Genomic DNA, 21,624 nt, shown 5'->3' with positions numbered 1-21,624 from the left:
CCACAACCTAACAGAAAGGTGATAGACTCAAAATGCAATATGGGTTATACATTTTTGGACATAGTGAGGAAATTTGCTTGGCTTGACTATGCCTAATGGTTATGAAGACTTTTTTTCCTGTTTTTTTTTTCCCCTCATTGGGCAGAGGGTTGATGGTGGAATATGAAAAAGAAAAAAAAAATTGAAAAAAATCAGATGTTGGTAGATTAGTAGTATCAAACTCAGATTGAAACAGATCACTGCAGATGGCATATTGAATTAGAAAACCACAAATTAGCATTGTTTTAGTGTATTTTTATTTATTTTGTTGAACATTTCCCAATTACATTTTAATCTGATTTCCTAGCACTCTGGAGTTTTGCTGAGAGACACCTTTGTGGAAGACATTGCTTATTTTTCCCTAGTTTATCTGTCACACATTCTAAAGTGCAGTGGTCTGTCCCTTACAAGGCTTCTGTCATTTCTACTTTGGCAACTGCTTCCTTAGTGTTGGTAATAATTCTGTCCAGAGCTGGGCCATCTCCAGTTATCCTGATCTATCTCTGACCATTGGACTCAGATGGCTCTGGAGGAGAAAGTAAAGCTGGTGACTTTGCATAGCTCTTCCTCACTTAAATCCAATTCAATTGCAAGTCATGTCATCATCTCCCTGGTGTCATGGTCTTCTTTGAGAATGAAGGACAAAACCCACAATCCTTTCCAGAATAATATCTTCCATCATTGTCTCCTCCAACTTTTAAAAATGAAATAATTATTAAGGCAAGTAAAAAAAAATTACCAGTGGCTCTGCTTTTCAGATAGACTTCTAGTAGCTATCCGAATTGTTTAAATCCCATCACTAATATATGCCTTCATACTAGCTTTGTGATCTTTCTTTGGAACTTAGAATTTCTTTCCTTCTGATTTGGATGTCTATATTATTTCTCTCAATGTAATCAGAGTCCCAAAGTAAATTCGTTATGGGACTTTCTTCTCATTGGTAGAGATGAATACCCAGTGCCAGTGTGAAGCAGGGCAGAATTGGGAGAGAGGAGAGGCTCACTCTCTTAGTGCTTGGGACTCTCTTTAGGTCTCTTCAGTTTCTTTAGGCTTTGGGCAATTCTGGATTCTAGCTTTAAGACAAAAGGTGGACAATGCCAACTTTGGAAGATAAAGGATATTGTAGTTAGAAAGAACGTTGGAATTGTAGACAGAAGACGTGTATTCAAGTTCTTCTAGTATTGACTAGCTCTGTGAACATGGGTAAGTTCTGTAGCCTTACTGTTCCTGTCTACATATAATTGAAATTAAAATTGTCATTCCTAGTACTAGTGTCACAAGAAAGATCTAAATATATTTTCTTCTCTCTTGTTACCCAGTTTCCCCAGAGGCATTGACTATAACTTCTCTTTTTTCCCAAATTTTTAATATTTTTACTTAAAGTTTTGAGTTCCAAATTCTATCCCTTCCCTCTCCTCCCCCCTCTCTGAGACAGGAATCAGATATAGGCTATACATGTGCAGTTATGTAAAACATATAATTTCATTTTGATTAAAGATGTTTTTAATTGGCCTTTAGTAGTTAAGGACCACAGCTTGTCTTTAAGGTCCTATCAGGCCTAAATCTCTATTATTCTGTGGGTCAATTTTCTCACAATATTCAATCTTGAACACTGTGGATTCTTCCTCAGTCTTATCCCTTTCCTTTAAAATTAGGAAGTACTTCTCACTTTCATTTTCACATGCCAGGTAGTATTGTGGGTATAATAAAGATTTGAAATACATCTTGTTTCTATAACCAATGACTCTCTCTTCACAGAATAAGATATCTTTTTCTTCACCAATGATATTATCTGGAGCAGCCCCCTCCTAGAGGAAAAAATAGAAAATATGCAAGATGATGTTAATTGGGTCCATAGAAGGACTGAGTGTCATGCATAGTCATCACACTGGGTCAAAGAGTAACTCTAGAACAAGGGTCATTAACTAGGGATTCAAGGGTCTGAGGATATATTTCAAGGCATCTGTCAACTTGAATGAGAAAAATAATACATGTTAATTTAATATAATTGGTTTCTTTTGCAATCCTATACATTTTATTTTTTGTGTTTAGAACCATTATTCTGAGAAGGGGTCCACAGGCTTCATTAGACTGCGAAAAGTGTCCGTGACACTGCAGTGGTTAATAATCCTTGAGATTTTGCCTAGGAAAAAGTCTTCACATGTGTGAGTGCTTGTAAAGCCACGTGTGATTTCATCTTCTTGCAGAGTCTTCTGCATGTTCTTATCTTTGATTATTTTTCTGGGACATGTCCACCCTCCTCTCTCCCACTTGGTTGACACCTCATCTCTTTCCAGGCAGACAGTACTCCAATAAGGCAGTAGTCCCTTCGGACAAGGCTCCTTCATTGGCAGGGGCCCAAGGAACATCCAAATAACTTCTCACTGCTCCCCAGCCTCCAGCCCAGGTACAGTCTTTATACCCTCGCTGCTCACTAGAGCGCTCCCTATCTAGTTATCTCAGGTCATTCACTCCAGGTAATTAACTCACCTGGTGAACATAGAGTTCATACCACATGACTGGGAAATTCTGAAACAACTTTATATGTCCCAGTGCTTGGTGACAGTAATTGACCTTCTGTGACCTGAAGGCCTCCTGAACTGTATGATGTGGAAGATTTGATAGACCTTTGCTACTGACTTTTGGTATAACGTGGACCAATTAATTTTCTTCTTCATTCTTCAGTTTCTTCACCAATAGGTGAGGAATTTAGACTAGAGTTGTCTTGATCTTTTATGTGAATGCTTCATCTTCTAAGACTTTTCCAATAAGTGAGGAATTTAGACTAGGATTGTCTTGATCTTTTATGTGAATGCCTCATCTTCTAAGACTTTTCCTTATATTCTAGACCAGGGATCATTGCCTGTTATAGTGTCATGGATCCTTTGGGTAGAACAGTGCTAAAGTCTATGGAACCCTTTTCAGAATAATGTTTTTGAATGTATAAAATAAAAGGCCTGGGAGAAGAAATATTTTCCTAGGCAACTCATAACAACAATTGTTAAATAGTGACCTTAGAAACCAAAAAGGATCAAAAGAATGGGACAACTGGTCTAAGGTGACCTAATTTCTGGCTAACTGGAGCTGATTTTATGGGACAACCTGTGAAAGGAAGAGGAGATGTGCTCTGCCAGCTACCTGAAAAGAAACTGATTTTTGTGTGACTTCTTGAAATCAGTTTCCTTACTATATAGTGACAAGTACCCATATACACATACAATCAATACATACCCTTCCCCCAGTGATGAAAAGGCATGATTTATCCCGTCATCCTTCCAAGAATCTCCCTTTAGCTGTACTTTTTTGAGGGGCACAGTAGTAGACAATACGGTATAAGTTCCAAGTAATGGGATCAGTCAGAAGACCTCAGGAGTCTAATTTCCCAACTGCTTTTGGTGGGACCTTAGGCAAGTCCCTAAACTATTAGTTTTGAGTTCTTGAATCAGTGAGAGGCAGTGTGATGTTAGAGTACTGAATATGGGTCAGGTCTTGTCTGTGATACTTAGTAACTGTCTTAGTCTCAGATTCCTCATCTGTAAAATAGGGATAATAATACCTGTAGTACCTAGGCAGTTAGGTGGTGCAATGGAAAGAATTCCAGAAGAGTCAGGAAGACATGAATTTATTTTTTATTTTGCTTTTTTGGAGGGCAGTTGGAGTTAAGTGACTTGTCCAAGGTCACACGACTAATTTTTGTGTTAAGTGTCTGAGGCCAGATTTGAACTCTGGACCTCCTGACTCCAGGGCTGGTGCTCTATTCACTGTGCCACCTAGCCACCTCAAGACACGAGTTTAAATCCAATCTAAGACATTTACTAGACTGTTACCTTGGGAAAGTCATTTAACTTCTGCCTTAGTTTCCAAAATTGTAAAATGAGGATAATAATAAGTACTTCCCAGGGTTGTTGTGATCAAATGAGATATTTGTAAAGTGCTCAGTATGTAGTAGGCACTTAATAAATGCTTATTTCTTTTAGCCTTATAGGGTTGTGAGGTTCAAGTGATATAATGTATTTTAAGCCCTGAGAAAACCTTATAGTGCTATTATGAAGATCAGCTATTGTTCTTATGTCATTTGCAGAATATGAATTGTGCAAGGTTAGTTTTAAGTTCCATTCTGGCTCTAATGGGACAGTCAAATAAAGTAATTGATAGAAAATGCCTTTTAACTTTCAGACATATATAGATTTCCCCCTTCAAGTTTGATCTTGATATTCTTCTCATGTTAATTTCTCCTGGATCAAAAGGTTGAGGGGGAGAGGAAGGAGAACCACAAAACAGGATTTGCCCAGGACCCCTCCACACTTGGACCTGGCCCTGCTAATGCTACTGATCTGAAAGACTATGCACTTCAAAAGTCTCCTGCGTTGACTTTGTTGGTCCTCAGGCCATTTTTCTGTGGCACATTTAGCTTGCTAATTATCCTTAACTTTGGCTAATGTGTAAATGAGCCCCCAAAATAAAAATTAATGATGAGAAGCAAAATTTATTCCTGAAACTACTACTACATATTATTATCTCCTTAAAATAACATAGCAAATTTCAATACATGTATTCTGTGATGAATGCGTAGGCCATTTGTCCAGAGGGCTCTGGGCCTGAAATGGGTACTCCTGGAGCTTTGGAGCCTCCTTCTCTGGAGAAAAACAGGAAATTCTGAAGGTTTTCCTCAAAATGAAACTAATAACAAGTGAAAGATCAGTCTTACCTTAAAAAAGAGGCTTTTGTCTTTACAGGACATAGTATAAGTTGTTTCAGGAGTCTTCACAGAGAAGGCCACTAATGAACATGTGGGGTCAGTATCTTTATAATGCTGCATCATAAACTGAGTCTGGGATGCATTGTCTGAGGAGAAACATTTATAGAATTAGAGTCTTATTTGAAATAATTGTTTTTGATGTTGCAAATTTTTACATGCTCAGGGTCACACAGCAGGGTCTTAGGCTGTATTTGATCTCAAGGCTTCTTGACTCCATGTCCAGCACGACACCATCTAGTTGTCCACAAGATGGAGAGCTCTATCCCTAGCAAAATTTTAGAAGGGGTTATTAAGAAGTCTTTTAAGCTCTTAGAAAGAGAGCAGTGACAACCAGAAAATAATTTACATTCACTTAGAAGTCATACCCAACTGAATTCATTTCCTTTTTTATTAGCTAGGTGATACAGTGGATAGAACATTAATCTTAGGGCCAGGAAGACCTAACCTTCATGGCTGTGTGATCCTGGGCAAGTCACTTAAACTCTGTTTTAGTTTCCTCCGCTGTAACCTGGGGGTAATAATGCCTACTACCTCTCGGAGCAGTTGTGAGGATCAGATGAGTGTTAATATTTATGAAGTGCTTTGCTCTGTGCCTGGTGATTAACAAATGTGTGTTTCTCTTTGTCCCTCTTGCTCCTTTCTTAAATTAGCATACCAGAAGAATGCTGTGGTAGAGTATCTCGATTTCCTATTCTACTTGATAAATCTCTTATTATGTCATTGTGAATGAGATAGATGAGCAGAATTATGACTCAATTGATCTTGTAAGCAGTTAAATCATGGTATCCAAAAAGCATTGATTAATGTGGTCAGTGTTGAATCAAAGGGAGAAGTAGCTCTAAGGACGCTTACAGGGATCTGTCCTCAGCCCTCTTCTGTTAAATAGTTTGATTCATGACTTTGATAAAGACATAAAAGGCACACTATCCAGTTAATCAATCAACAAACATTTCTATTCTAGACACTGGGGGTGCAAAGATTAAAAAATGAAAGTTCCTGCTTTCAATGAGCTTACATTATACCACTAGTATGTGTGTATATGTGTATGTGATTGTATGTATGTGTGTATGTATATGTGTGTGTGTGTGTATATATGTATATGTGAGAAAGTCAGTTAATAAGTATTTATTAGGGACTTACTACATTCCAGGCACTGTGCTAAGCAGTAGGGATACAAGAAGGAGGCCATGGTCCCTGACCTCAAGAAGCTTGGTTTGCAATAAGAGGACACAACATATAAATAACTATAACTGCATGTGTGTGCATACACACATGTAGTGTGTGTGTGTGCTCACATGTGTACACATCTGCTCTGACTCACTCTCCCAGATCTAGGTTCTAATCTGGTTCTATGATACTTGGGGGAGTTTTGGGTATCTTCCTTCTCTAAAGCCTTTTTCTTGAACGCCTGATGCCTATGTCCTTAGGGGCTAGCCCTGGTTCCACTTAACCACTTAACATCAATTAGCTTTTACAAAAGGATATTTGTTTCAAAGGTATAGCAAGAACAAATATATGAACATTTCCCTTCAACACAGTAAGGAAATACTCTTAGCTTGGTTCCTTTTGTAAAATGAGTCCTGACAAGTTCATGACCAGTTACGTGAATATTCATCGCAGTTACTGCTGGCCCAGGCCCAGAAAGTCACTCCTAAAAGTCATTTACTGCTCCTTGGGACATTGATGCTGTACTGGCTGCAAATTAAGACTGAAATTCTAAGATGCTGGAAGTTCTAATCTTTTCATTTAAAATTGAAAAGAACCAGTGGAGAGGCCAGCAGCAGAGGCCCTTTCACAGGACTATGTGGCCTAAGAAGGGAGGGGAAGAAGGCTTAAATGACTCTTACCTTCCAACATTGTTTCTCACTGAATAGTATGAGCAGAGTCACCAAGATACTACCAAGAGTGTTGAGGTAAAGAGAGTAGTCTGATGGTGACTTTGACTTCTTGAAGATGCCACAAGTTCTAGTTACGCAGCCAATTACATTTAAAAAGGCTCCTCTTAATGATGTGTTCAGTAATCCAGAACTAGGTACAGAATGTCTACACATGCTCCAAAGCATTTCCAAGGCACTTTTGTCCCATGTCATCACAACTTTCAGAAACAGGCTCCTGTAATGGTAATGGGATTTGAAGATCTTCCATGCCCCTTGAACTTGCTGATGCAGCAGGAAGGGGTGGGGCAGGAAAGAGCCGGAGCTGTGTAGGAGCCAGGCTGGAGCCAGCATGGTGACTGGAAGCAGTGGTGGTGGTGGCGGTGGGCGGTAGAGGCAAGAACTCCTTTTTTTTTTTTTTTTGAGCCAGCCAGAATTTCTGCTAAGGACTCCTGCTGAGGACTACCAGGGATGGAAACTGTGGGGTGCCAGAGCTGCTGGGAGTGAGCTGCGTGGAGGCTGAGCAATTACCATGAGTGAGGAGAGGAGTATCTTTGCCTGAGGTAGCCTGTTCTGTTTTGAAGGCTTGAGAATGTGGGTGTTTACTGCATTAACTACGTGTGCCAACTCGGTGGCTACTGTGATGGCTTTGACTTTCTGGTTTTGGGACTCAGTTTTCTGGTATTTGAATAAATGTTCTAGCTATGTCTCCCATGTAGAGAGCCTGTTACATTTTTTATTAATAACCATATCAGCATGTTTATAGTTACCATAGGCATTATGAATACTGCATTGTTGATTCAGCTCCTCAGCCTTTCTACATGTAAAGACACTGACCCAGGTGGTCTGCACATGTACCAGTTGCTTCTTTCTCCTTCTCCCATTAAATAATGCAAGATATATACATTGAAAATGGAGGGTAATCTCAAAAGAAAGGCACTAGTAGCTGGGGGGCCTGGGATGGACATCCTGCATAAGGCAGAATTTGAGCTAAGTCTTGAAGGAAGCCAGGAGGTGGAGGTGAGAAGGGAGAGCATTCTAGGCTCAAGGATAACGAGCTATAAGGCATAGAGTTGGGAGGATGGGATGTTGTAAGGAGACAGGCAAAGAACATGTCAGCAGGTGTATCTGGAAGGATAAGGTTGGGGGTTGTAAAGGGTTTTGAAAGCCAAAAAGGGGAGTTCATATTTTATCCCAGAGACAATAAGGAGCCCAATGGAGGTTACTGAATGATTGGAAAGAGTTTGTTAAGTACTTGCTATGTGCCAAATGCCCCATTGAGTAGGGTAGTGACAAACCCTTTAGGAAAATCATTTTGGTAGGATGGATCAGAGAGAAGTGAGGCTTGAAGTAGAGATACCAATTACTAGGTTATTATACTGGTATACTATATATACTATAATACTCTGTGTGTGTGTGTGTGTGTGTACACATGCGCACTTACATATATATGTATCTATGTATACACACACACTCATACTCACACTCTAATACTGTGTGTTGCCCAACTGACAAGTTCCAGTTTGGACCCCAGTGGGCAGTTCCTTTTCTACTAACAGAGGTTGCTATTTACGTCATTTGTTCTCAAATAGGACCATGTCATCAGGAAGATGATGCCATGACATGCAAGTGAATTAAATTTAAGTGAGGGAAGCCTGTGCAAAGTCACCACCCTCACTTACACCTCCAGAGCCATCTGGGTCCAGTGGTCCGAGATATGAAGTCTGAGCTGGAGATAGCCCGGCTCTGGACAGAATTATGACCAACAAGAAGTATAACTTTCTTATGCTGCATTAAAGCTGTTTAAAAATAAAATGGACTACCATGTTAAGGAGTAAGCACGCTGTTACTAAAGGTGTTAAATCTAAGGTTGGATGGTCACCTATATACAGGAAGGGCCTCCTGTATTAGATATAAGAATGGAAAAACCGGATAACCAGTAAGGTTCCCTCCAATTTTAAGATTCCTTTATTTTATTAATGCAATTATTACAAAGAGATTTGTATAACAAATGAAGGTCCACAATAATATTTTTAAAATTAGGTTATGTTGCATATCCTATATAATTATCTGGATATATAAGCTCTAGATTCCTAAATAAAGTTCCCAGCAATATATAACAAGGGGAAAAAAGATAACCTTTATAATTTGTTATGGATGGTGTTGGGTCATATCTATTTCTGTCACTTTTTATGGTTTGGGAGAGAAGAGGTTCTTAACTTTTTTTACATTATGGACCTTGTGGCAATCTGGCAAAGCCTCTGAACCCCTTTTTGGAATAATATTTTAAATGCATAAAATAAAAATGTTTAGGGTTATAAAGTAAACTACTTACATTGAAATACAGTTATTGAAATATTTTAAAAAATGTTCATAGACTCTGACCTAGAGACTTAAGAGATAAAAATGGAATGGTAAGAATTGAAGCAGCTCATAGATTTGGATCTGGAAAGGATCGTAGAGACCATCCAACCTCCTCATCTTACAAATAAGGAAAGTAAGACCCAGAGGCATTAAATGAGTTGCCTAAGGTCACACAGACAGTAAGTGATAGAATTGGGATTTGAAACCTCATCCTCTGACTCCAAATCCCATGGCCTTTCCACTGTTCCCTGTTATCTCTTCAAGACAATGGATTGATCAGGAAGCCAGAAAGCAGGACATCTGTTTTTCTAATTCCAGTTCCATCATTAACTGTTTGACCCTAGAAAAGTCACCCTTCTTCTTTGGGAAACAGGACACCTGCTTTTCTTCCAGGGTAGGAGTTTTCTTATCTTCTTATCTTTTCTTATCTACATAATCTTGAAGGTCCTCTCTAGTTCTATGAGTGTTGGATTTCTATCGTGGTGGTTCAAACAAAAACATACCTCTAATTTCAGAGTCAGTCATCTCCTCGAATACAGCTTCTCTCTCATTTTTTAGCATGAGAACTTGCTCCTTTGTATTCCGTAAGATGATACAAGTGGGCCCCTCGACCTTGCTGAATTTCGGTTCACCTGCTTTAAATACACATCAATACACACCATGCAAATGAGTGTTTTTTAAAAAATCTGTACCAGTAAACCTCCCTTTGACTTCAGTTTTCCAGTATCATTAATGACAATTTCCTATTCCAAATGAACCTAGGAAAAAGGTGCTTCATTTCTTTAAAACTGTTAAGTAAACTACAGATATGTAGAGAAGTGCATTTTTAAGGGATATATTTAATATTTAAGAGATATTTATGGACTCCTCCAACAAGATGAGCATGCTTCTTACCATTCTGCAGAATGTTAGCTCTGAGAGGGCAGAGGCTGGTTTCTATTTTTATCTTTGTATTCCTAGTACTTAGCACAGTCCCTAGAAGCTAGAGGTCTCTTCATTAATGCTTGTTTTATTGGTGATGATGACTGTGATTGCAATAGCTCGTATAAGATAGTACCTTGCTGTTTATAAAGCTCCCCCCCCCCAACAATCCAGTGAGGTTGCAGTGGTATACCTATGACAGCCATTCCAATGGATTAGATGCGGATGGATGCTGTAGAATTCTCTTACTTAGGTTTAATAACCATGAAGGGCTACTCACATTCTGGCTTCACAGTGTTGACAGAATTAGGGTCTGCTTCAGGGGCCACTTCTGTGGCATAGGCTGGGTAGTTAGTTGGAGCCGCCATCTTTACACCTAATGGAAGTGGAGACTGCACCGTTGAAGGACAAACAAGATTCTTTTCACGTTTTGTACTGCCTCCCAGTTCCTTCCTTTCTTGTATTGATTGTAGCGCCCCCTCCTCTCCCTTTGTCATATTCTCTCCTGTGTCACACTTGATTCCATATGTGTTTTATCCCCCCCCACTCCAATACATAATAAGCTTCTTAAGAATAAGAACTGCAGTATTTTTCTTTTTAAAAAAATCCTTAGCACCCAGTACAATTCCTAGCACATAGTAGGTAGTTAATATATTAGAAAAACAAAGGAATTGGTCAGTCCTTGTTGTTAAGTCATTTTGGTCATGTCCAACTCTTCATGATCCCATTTGGGGTTTTCTTGGCAAGGATATTGGAGTGGTTTGCCATTTCCTTTTCTACTTCATTTTACAGATGAGAAAACTGAGGTAAACAGGATTAAGTTACTTGCCCAGGGTCACACTAGTAAGTGTCTGAGGACAGATTTGAATTCAGGAAGATGTCCTCCTGACTCCAGTCCCAGCACTCTATCCACTGCACCAAAACACCAAGCCTTCAATAATATTTGTTAAATGTTTTGATCAGCTGATTATCTAACTACATACCTAATCATAGGATTATAGATTTAGAGCTGGAAGGGGGCTTAGGAGCCATTGAGGTTAATTTCATTTTTCAGTTGAGGAAACTAAGGCACCAAGAGGTTTTAAGTGATTAGTCCATGGTCACACAGCTAGTAAATGTCTGAGGGAGGATTTGAACCCAGGTCTTTCTGAATCCAAGGCCAATGCTCTATCCACTAAGAGTCTTGCCATATACCTTGGATGGAAGGAATATTAAACATTAATTAAATCACAGGATTTTAAAAGTTCTAAGAGGCCTACAGGACCATCCATTTCAGTCTTTTACAGAATGAAGGAAGTCCATCCCACAAGAGTTATTGACTTCTGTGTGAACTCTTCCAAACCCAAGGCAGTGAGTCACTTGGCCCATGAATGGGTCCCTCCCATTAGAAGTGGGAGATTATATGGTTTTTGCCATAGTTACAGAGGCAATATCAAGTCATTTCCCTCCCCAATAACCCAGATGGAGTCATCTTGCCATAGTCAGTAACCCAAAGGAATGACCCCATGATAGGTGGGAAAGGTATGAGGAAGGCCATTCTGAGGTAACTGTTAACCCTAACCACTGGTGCTGTGATTGGAAGGAAAGCAAAGGTGATGATGGGTGGTCCAACCAAGCTAACAACACTGAGGCAGGACACTGCTCTCCCATGTCTGGTTGTACCCACACCCGCCCGTGCTCGGGGACGCTCTTATCATCTCCACCACTGCATGAATGCTGAGCACAGATAGCAGCAGCCCTGGCAAAAGGCAGCTGAGACTCGCCAGAAATGGAAGCAACTCAGTACTTGATAATGCAGCAAGGAGAAGGCTTATTTGCTTAAAAAGTAAAGAGGAGATTAGGCAAAAATGTAGTGACTGATCTATAGTCACGGCTAAAGGAAGACCCTGGCTATCTCTCACTGGGCCACTTGTGGGACCATTTGTAGCTGACTATACGCTTGTTTTTGTGTCCCAAAGGCTTCTCTGATGGTGAGCTGAGGACAGTTGGTCTTCCAGCTACTGATAGTATTCCTAACCCCCTACCCTGCTTCAGTTATCTTCTTACTTCATTGAATAAGCTTTGGGGGTTGCTGCTGGTGAAGACAACAGGGCAGCTAGGTGGCACGGTGGATAGAGTGCTGGGCCTGGAATCAGGAAAACATGAGTTCAAATCTAGTCTCAGACACTTCCTACTGTGTTACCCTGGGCAAGTCACTTAACCCTACTTGCCTCAGTTTCCTCATCTGCAAAATAAGCTGGAGAAGGAAATGGCAAACCATTCTAGTATCTGCCAAGAAAACCACAACTGGGATCGTGAAGAGCCAAACACAAGTGAAACGACTGAACAGTTTAAAAATGTGTTTCAGTCTGTCTTGTTTGTACATCACCTCTCTGTCAGGAGGTGGGCTGCATGTTTCATCACTAGTGCTCAGGAATTGTGGTTGGTCGTTGTGTTGATCAGCATGTCACATTTGTAGACCATAACTTGTTCATCAATTCCTTAATTTATGAGCACCTTCTCAGAGTCCCATTCTTCATCATCTCAAAAAGAGCCATAAAAATTTTTATACATCTTTAGAATTTGTTTTGCTTAGGACTATTCTCATCCTTAATCTGCCCTCTCTCCAATTCCTCTTTTCCCTTTCTTCCCTTTCTCTGCTATTTCCCTGTTGAATGAAATGTTTTTCTACATTCAACTCTCAGTGTATAGTCTTCTTTCTTTTGACCAGTACATATAAGAATGAGATTCAAATGTCAGCCACTTCCCTCTACTCTCCTTGTTTATATAGGTGCCTACTTGGGCACCCTTGTTATGTGAGATAATTTTCCCTAGACTTCACCTGCCCCACCCCACCAAGTATATTTCCTCTTCCTTTCTCTTTTCTTAAGATCAGGACATAACAGAACCACTCCCAGGCCTTGTCTAATTGGACTCCCTTTATGAACCCTAATGATCATAGGGATCAGAGGGGACACATATGTTATCTTCTCCTATGTGAATGTAAGCAGTTTATCCTGTTTAGTTTTTTTTATCATAGTTCACAATTCATTTTACTTTTATATGTTTCTCTTCACTCTTGTGTTTGCATTTCAGAATTTCTCCAAAGGTCTGATCTTTTCATCAGGAATGCTTGGAAGTTCTCTATTTCATTAAAGTTCTATTTTTCCCCTTTGTAGTGCTATAGTTCATTTTGCTGGGCAAGTTAATCTTGGCTGTAGGTGCATACCCTTTATATTTTGGAATGTCATGTTCCAAATTCTTCACTTCTTTATAGCGGTAGCTGCTAAATCATACAGGATCCCAACTCTGGTTCTTTGATACTTGAATTCTTTCTGGTGACTTGCAGTATTTTTTCTTTAACCTAGAAGGTCTGGATTTTGGCTGTGATGTTCCTGGGAGTTTTCATTTTGGGGTTTCTTTCAGGAATGGCCAGTGAATTGTTTCTACTTTTCTCTCTGGTTCTGAGAGATCTGGGGCAATTTTCTTTTAAGAATTCTTGAAATATAATGTCTAGGTTCTTTTTTTGGTCATGAATTTCAGATAGCCCAATACTTTTTTTCCTCCTTTATCTGGTTCTAGGTCAGCTGTTTTTGATATGAGATGACATATTTTCTTCTATTTTTTCAGCCTTCTGACTTTGTTTTAGTATTTCTTTTTCCTAATGGAGTTGTGCCAAGCCGTTAATTCCATTTCCAATTCTTTCTTCCATAGCTCTTATTTCTTTTCTGATTTCTTCCTCAAGTGCTTTCTTTCCATTTAATACTTTTGAAATATATTTTATTTCATTAAATGTTTCCCAATTATATTTAAATCTTTTTTAACATTCATTGTTTAAAATGTTGAGTTTGAAATTCTCTCCCTCCCTCTGGTTCTGCTTACTTCACTTTGCATCAGTTCATATACAACTTCCCAGGTTTTTCTGAAACCATCCTGCTTGTCATTTCTATTATGGCATAGTAATATTCTGTCAGTATACCATATAACTATATATTACAACTTGTTCAGTCATTCTCCAATTGAAAGACATCCACGCAATTTCCAATTCTTTGCTACCACTAAAAGAGCTGATACACACACATACACACATTACAAATAGGTCCTTTATCCTCTTTCTTTGTTCTTTTTTGGACACAAATCTACCAGTAGTATTTCTGGGTTAAAGGGTATTCACTGTTTAAGGCATAGCTCCAAATTGTTCTCCAGAATGGTTGGTTGTTGTTCAGTTGTTATCCAGTTATGTCCAATTCTTCATGACCCCATTTGGAATTTTCTTGGAAAAGACACTGGAGTGATTGGCCATTTCCTTTTCCAGCTCATTTTACAGATGAGGAAACTGAGGCTAACAGAGTTAAATGACTTGGCCAGGATCACACAGCTAGTAAGCATCTGAAGCCAAATTTGAACTCAGGAAGATGAGTCTTCCTGATTCTAGGCCCAGCATTCTATCTAGCTGCCAAGATCACAACTTCACCAACAGTGCTTTAGTGTACCTATTTTTATCACATGTCCTCCAGCATTGGTCATTTTCCTTTTCTGCCATGTTAACCAGTCTTATAGATGTGACATGGTATCTCAGAGCTGTTTTAATTTGAATTTCTCAAATCAATAGTGATTTAGAGCATTTTTCCATGTGACTATTGATAGCTTTGATTTCTTCTTCTGAAAACTATTTATATCCTTTGACCACTTATAAGTTGCGGGATGGCTCTTATTGCTGTAAACTCCACCCCCTGCCCCAGTTTCTTGCTTTCCTTCTAATTTTGACTGCATTAGTTTTATCTGTGCAAAACCTTTTTAATTTCATTGTCCATCTTACTTCCTGTAATCCTTTTTATCTCTTGTCTGGACATAAACTTTTCCCTTATCCACAGATTTGACAGGTAATTTTTTCCATGTTCCCCAATTTACCTTTCATTCCATTTATAAAAACATTTAAAAACTCTTTTTCAAATTCTTCCTTCATCTTCTCTAAGAATTCGAGGTGAGTTTGTGTCTAAGCCATATTTCCTCTGAGGCAATGCTTTTAGATGTCTTTCGTCATCCTCTTATTTTGCATCAATGTCTTGAGCATCCTTACCACCACATCACCAATGCTCCATAACAGCTCATTTTGGTGTTCTTTTTTTGTTGGCCCATTCTTCCAGCCTACTTCCCGACTTCAGACTTGATATCAGGGCTAGGTTCTGCCATAGTCCTGCAGAGAAGGGCTGGCTGGTCTTGTTGCTACTTTCTTGGGGTATCAAGTATTTTATTATTCCAGGATCTCAAGGACAGAGTGGGAACCTGTAAGCTTTCAGTGTTCCCAAAGTTGTCTGAACCATGGCAAAGCCTGGTTGCTACCTCCTAGTCTGAGCTCTGCAGTTCCTGACCCGAGTTTGGGTCTGAGTGACAGTAGACTGCTGTTGGACTCTACCCTGATCAGATTACTGAAAAGCTCTGTTGGCTTAGAGCAGCAGAACTGTAGGCTCCTTTTTGGTCTGGTATTACCACCCTGATGATGCCTCTGCGGGCTAGGCCAGATGTCGGAAGTAGAAGCCTGCTTGATGTGAGCCAAACTGCTGCTGCTGTTGTCTTCTGAGCTTCCTCCTTTCTCCATGCGCTGCCCAGGGCCTTCCTACGCAGAATGTTACTTGTGTGCAGGTTTCCTTCTCACTCTGAGGCTGAGTAGTGGGTGACAAAGCTGACAGATGGACCATGCTGTGGAATGGGTCGGACACTTCTTGCCCTGGTGCTCAGTCCCTCCCTGGGCTCTGGACTGCTCCACCTGCATTGTGCTGTAACCTGTCCCATCTTTAGTGGCCACAGACTTCCCTGTCTGTCTTCCTATGCCAAGATGGACTGGAAAAAAGACTCAATGTGATTTAAAAAAAATTTCCTATCAGGATTCAGTCTGGTACATTTTTCTACATATATCAGGAAAAATTTGTGGAGAGGCACTCACTGTATTACTTCCTATCACTTTGCCATCATGGCTCCACCTATTCTCACCCCCTTCAGAGTAGGCACTGGTAACCCTCTGATTACTTCTAGTTGTCCATAAAGATTCTTTTACTTGGTTGCTGAGATGGAACTCTGTGCATATACTAAAGGAGCAATCTTGACCCTTCAGGCCTCTTCTTTATCCAGTCTGGAGGTAAAGGGTGATGCTGAGCTGCAGAGGAGGGATGCCTTTACCCCTCCCAGGCCCAGCTTGAGGACATGCAGATTTAAGTCAGGGCCAGAGCTGCCTCTTGTAAGTGGGCCTGAGCCTTTCAAAGGCTCTTTTTCAGTCCCACCCTCATTCTAAAACCATGTACTCTTTCCTCAGGAGAGAAGCTAAAACTTCAAATCCCATCAATCTGTGTGGGTGGGTATGGGTTATTTCCCTCCACTTAGAGGAGGACAAATAAATTATTTGTCTGTCCAGTACCTAATTCAGTGCCTGGAATATAGTGGGTGCTTAATAAATACTAGTGGAATACTTATTGAATGTCTTCTGTGGGCTTAAAGGGAATATGGTACATTGGCTGACAGATCACAGATAAAAAATCTACAGCTGGAAATAACTTTCAGAGGCCATCATTTTACAAATTCCTTATCTTACAGATGAGGTCACTGAGGCCCAGAGTTACTTAAGTGACTTATTTGAGTTCATATTGGAAGTGTAAGAAGCAGGTTTTAAATCTGAGTCCTCCAACTCCAGAGATTTTACTCTCTCCTGAAGAGAGAACTCTTCAGTTCTTTTTAAGTTTCTGTTAGGCCACCATGGGGGGTAGGAGGGGGGAGAGAGGAAGGGGGAGAAAATTTGGAACTCAAAAGCTTGTGGAACTGAATGTTGTAAATTAAAAGTAAGTAAATAAATAAATTAAATTTTGAAAAATAAAATAAAAAATTAAAAAATAAATTTTCTGTTAGGTGCATTAGGTAAGGAAGAGAGAAATCACTCAGAAATGAAGATAATGTAAAAACAAAAGGTGTCCATAAAAATTTTAAGTGATACTATGAATAATAAATGCATGTTGGTTGATTAATAAATGTTTGTTGTTTATTTTTCAGATGCATAAAGCTAAGTCTTGGGAGGGGGATGTGGCATACTTAATGTTACCCAGGTAGTTAGAGATGGGATATGAACTTGGGTTTTCTATTTAGTGCTCTTTTAACCACTTTGCCAATATCCTCTTTTGGAGAACACTTTTTCAGAGTGTTTCACATGCAATTGACTTACTTAAATTTTTTTAAATAACTCTGTGATTTGGGTAAGGCAAGTGTTATTATTTCTATTTAATCATACTGCCTCCTCATCTCATGTCTTGTCCAAGGTGACACAGACAAATAAAGACAGTGCCAACACTTGGATATGAATTAGGATTTCAGTGACTCACTCTTTTCCACCTCCACAAAAGCCCTGTTCTGATGCTCCATTGTGGTATGGAGATAACTCTGGGTTTTTAAAATTTATTCCAATGGAGTGAAAACTTTGGAAGATTCTATGAAGCTGGCAAAGCTTCAGTAATAATCTCAGAAACAGGGTCAGCTAGGTGGCACAGTGAATAGAGCACCAGCCCTGGAGTCAGGAGGACCTGAGTTCAAATCCAGCCTTAGACATTACTTACTAGCCATGAGACCTTGGGCAAGTCACTTAACCCCAACTGCCCTGCCCTCTCCCCTCCAAAAAAGAAAAACAAAAACAAAACAATAATCTCAGCAACAGTTCATGTCTATTTTCCAAAGAACAGTGTAGTTGAGTATAGACAAGTTTATCAGGAGGTTTTATTACTAGTGATTGATCTTTGGTGATGGTAATCAATGAAACAATGAAAAATACAAAATGCCTCAGTCCTGTGCAGCCTATTTCCTTCCTTAGTGATGGAAAAGGGGGAGGCTTGACAGATGGTTATTTGTAGATGATAAACATTAATTTAACTGCTGGCATTCTCACAGTAAAATCTCTGTCCGGGGACCAACAATTTGCCATTTAATTGCTGTTCATATCTATGGGATGTTAGAAGACCTAGAGAAAGACTTCCATTATGTTAGGTTATTTTATGGAATAATTAAGCACAGCATTGACAAGAATTGCAAAAGACGAGAAGTTGTGGAAGGATTTGTGAGCCATCTCACTGGAAGGAATGCTCAGTATCACATTGCTGTTCTCCTGCACATCCAACCACCTCCGTCTTCAGCCAAATTGTGAGATGCCACAAAGTGCCTCACTCAAGAGCCTCTACCCCAGTAGCAGGTCTAGAGTGAAATCTAGTGAGAAGCAGTATCATGGTAAGGGTAGAATAGGTGAAGACCATTACAGCATTCACTTGAGAAACAATGTCTATATGTATCAGCAGATCGCCATGGTCAAGGTCACCACCAGTAATGTTTCTGGATCAAAGTTTGACCATTTTGAGTTTGGAGAGGACAGTAACAAGTGGGGGAACCTAGATGGCTTCCCAAAGGAGGTAACAAATGATCTAATCTTGAAAGAAGGTAAATATTAAAAGATTTGGAGGAAGAAGGTGTGCATTACAAGCATAGAGGAGTGTATAGCCAAAGGCATAGAGTTTAATTAGACAAGGTCATGTTGATAAGCCTAGCAATAGAGGCTAAAACGTCTTCACTCTATTTATCCAGTTATCACCTAGCTTGTATTGAGTGCCTGTTATGTACCAGATACTGTAATAAGTGCTGGGGATGCACTGAAAGGCAAAAAATAGTCCTTGCTCTGGATAGGGCATATAATATACAAACCATATATATATAGAATGAATTGAGGGTAGTATCAGAGGGAAAGCATGAATTAAGTATAAGGAGGTCTGGAAAAGGCTTCTTGCAGAAGATGGGGGCTTTTGCTGAGACTAGAAGGAAGCCAGGGAAGCCAAGAGGAGGAGTAGAGATGAGCAGGGAGAGCATTCCAGTCTTGGGGCCAGCCAGTGAAAATGCTCACAGGCAGGAGATAGAGTGTTATATCTGAGGAACAGCAAGGAAGCCTATGTCACTGGACCACAGAGTACATCAAGATGGTGAGTAAGAAGACTGGGATGGCAAGAAGGGGCCAGGTTTGAAAGGGCTTTAAAAGTTTTATATTTTATACTGGAGGCAGTAAGGAGTCACTGAAGTCTGTTGAATAGTGGGATGACAGGCCAGACCTATGGTTTAGTAATATAACTCAACAGCTAAGTGAATGAATTGTTGTGGGAAGAGACTTGAATCATAGAGAGTCACTGGCAGGCTATTGCAATAGTCCAGGCATGAGGTGATGAGGGCTTGTACCAGGATGGTGGTAATATCAGAAGAGAGATGGGGTAGCATATGAGAGATATTACAAAGAAAGAAATGGCAGCACTTGAGAAGGGACTGGATGGGGGGGGGGAGGATTGGCAAGAGAGAGTGAGTAGCAGAGGATGACTAAAGTTATAAGCCTGGGTGATTGGGAGGATGGTGGTACCCTTGATAGTAATGGAGAAATTAGGAAGAGGCAAGGCCTTGGGGTCATGTGTGTATTCTAATAATGACTTCGAGTCAGTGCTACTCTCATTTATTATCTAACCAAGGGGAGTGACTATTATAGTAGGAAATTCAGATTAGAGATGAAAGGTAGTATCTCTTCAGGCTGGTAGGTGAAGAAAAGGTAGGTGGGGTCTTTAGTGGAAACCTTACAGAGGTGTCAGCTGCCTACACCTAGGGCTGGCCCTGTTTATGATTAAGTTCTTATCTGTATACATAAACATGCCACTCAGAGTGTCTATGAATCTTAGGGGTGCAACAACCTTAGAAATCCAACACCTACCTCAGCAAGAACACTCTTTGCAAACTCCCTGATCTTTGCTTAGAGACCTTCATGAGAGACATGCAATGCTCCATCTTCCAAGGCAGCCCATGCTACTTTTGCATAGCTCTGATCATCAAGAAGGTTTACCTTACATTGAACCTTAGTTTACCTTCTTGACCACCTTCCTAGTTTTATCCCCTGAGGCCAAGCAGAATAAGTTGAATTTCTCTTATATGCGGCAAACCTTCAAATTATTGATGGCTCCCATGTTTCTCCTAAGTAGTCTCTAATTGGATAAAATATAATTCAGTTCCTTCAATTGATCCTAGTATAGAATGGTCTTTATTCACTATACGGGAAAGACCACAGTATTCCAGATGTCAGTATAGCCTAATAGTTCCAATGTCCAGAATAGCCAAAGTAGAATCCTTTGTTCTGGACACAATGCAGTCGTTAATGTAGGTTGAGAAAGGCATTTTTTTTGGTTTGGTGTGGTTCTTTGCTTCCATAACCACAGTGATAAATTATATTGAGCTTGCAGGCCACAAAATCACCTCGGGTCATTTATTTCCCCACAAGATTTGTTTAGTTTTGCCTCATACATCCTATACTTTTGCAATGATGATTTGAACCTAGTGTAGTCCTTTAAATGTATCCCTTTTCTATTTATTTTTATTGTACTTATTCCACCATTCTAACCTATAGAGATATTTTTCTCTTCTCTCTCTGTTGTCCAGTGTGTTAGATGTCCCTCCTTCCTTTGTGACATCTGAAAAATTTGATAATAATAAAAATGATAGCTAACAGTTATAGAGCATTTCCTCTATACCAGATACTGTGCCAAGTACTTTATAATTATTATCTCATTTGATACTCACAGCAACACTGGGGGAGGGGGGTAGGATGCTATTATTATGTCCATTTTACAGATGAGGAAACAGAGGCAAACAGATTAAGTGACTTGCCCAAGGTCACCCAGCTAGTAAGCGTCTTTCTGAAATCATATTTGAACCCGTCTTCCTAACTTTGGACCCAGAGCCCCATTTATTGTGCCACCTATAATACCACCTGTACCTTTATCCAACGCATTTCTAAAAATATTTAACAGAAGAGAGATAGATATAGTTACCTTAGGTATCATTAACAATAATGTCCCTCTAGGTTGGCAGTGTTCATTAATTCTTACTCTTTTTTCCCCCTTTTTTTCTTTAGGGAAACAGGGTTATATGACTTGCCTAGGGTCACACAGCTAATGAGCTTCTGAGGGTATATTTGAACTCAGGTCCTCCTGACTCCAGGGCTAGGGCTCCATTTAGCTATCACATTGATTCTTTGGGTCTAGTCATTCACCCAATTCTGAGTATACCTAATTTGAGGGAGAATAGACATCAGAAAACAAAGGTGTAAAATGATGAAATATTAATTTAGTTGTATTTTTTGAGCTTTAAAACTCCCTCAACATCCCTCTTTCATTTTCTCAAAACTCTCAACATATTATCCATGTCACCTCCCTCATCCTTGTCTCAGAATACGTGTCACTACTGCTTGCTAAGGCAAGTTTACCTTTGCCCTTGATTCAGTTTCCTCCCATCTCCTCCAGAACCTTGCTTCAGTAATCAATCATTCACTTTCTTTCATGCATGTTCAATCTCAATCTACTTCTCCCCTATTCCAGGGTGTCTCTAAGCCGAGAGGCTAGTTACTAGCCACACAGACATAATAAAGGCAGAAATCTGGAATGAAGGGTTGAAGTGGAGGATGATGGCTCAGAAGGACTCTAAGATTTTTTTCCCCTTGCTCCTTCATCCTTTTTTTTTTTTTTGGCTTTTTGGAGAGCAACTGGGATTAAGTAACTTGCCCAAGGTCACATGGCTAGTTTTTTTTATTTTGTGTGTGTGTGTGTGTGTGTGTGTGTGTGTGTGTGTGTGTGTGTGTGTGTGTGT

The 21,624-nt window shown here is 39.8% G+C and overlaps 1 protein-coding gene across 5 annotated transcripts in view; it reads right to left on the bottom strand.

The window, feature by feature from the left end:
• Positions 1-279: 279 nt before the first annotated feature.
• LOC138155257 (interleukin-18-like) overlaps positions 280-21,624 on the bottom strand; it is a 376,645-nt gene continuing 355,300 nt past the window's right edge. For 2 of the 5 annotated variants that reach the window (XM_069080391.1, XM_069080392.1), the window contains 4 exons: positions 10,238-10,333; positions 9,540-9,671; positions 4,748-4,884; positions 280-1,847 (listed from right to left, as the gene is read on the bottom strand). In XM_069080391.1, coding sequence (XP_068936492.1) covers positions 1,581-1,847; positions 4,748-4,884; positions 9,540-9,671; positions 10,238-10,325 — 624 coding nt within the window. In that variant the 5' untranslated portion in view covers positions 10,326-10,333 and the 3' untranslated portion in view covers positions 280-1,580. Of the gene's footprint in view, positions 1,848-4,747; positions 4,885-9,539; positions 9,672-10,237; positions 10,350-21,624 lie in introns of all 5 variants that reach the window. The other 3 variants (XM_069080394.1, XM_069080395.1, XM_069080393.1) reach the window with 3 other exon arrangements.

The sequence above is a fragment of the Petaurus breviceps genome, unplaced genomic scaffold (assembly GCF_028583685.1).
Source record: "Petaurus breviceps papuanus isolate PSGF00001 unplaced genomic scaffold, PetGlider_PUasm1.0 91133, whole genome shotgun sequence".
Taxonomy (NCBI): Eukaryota; Metazoa; Chordata; class Mammalia; order Diprotodontia; family Petauridae; genus Petaurus; species Petaurus breviceps.
The sequence above is the reverse complement of the archived record's forward strand: the minus strand, read 5'-3'. Positions and strand labels throughout refer to the sequence as shown.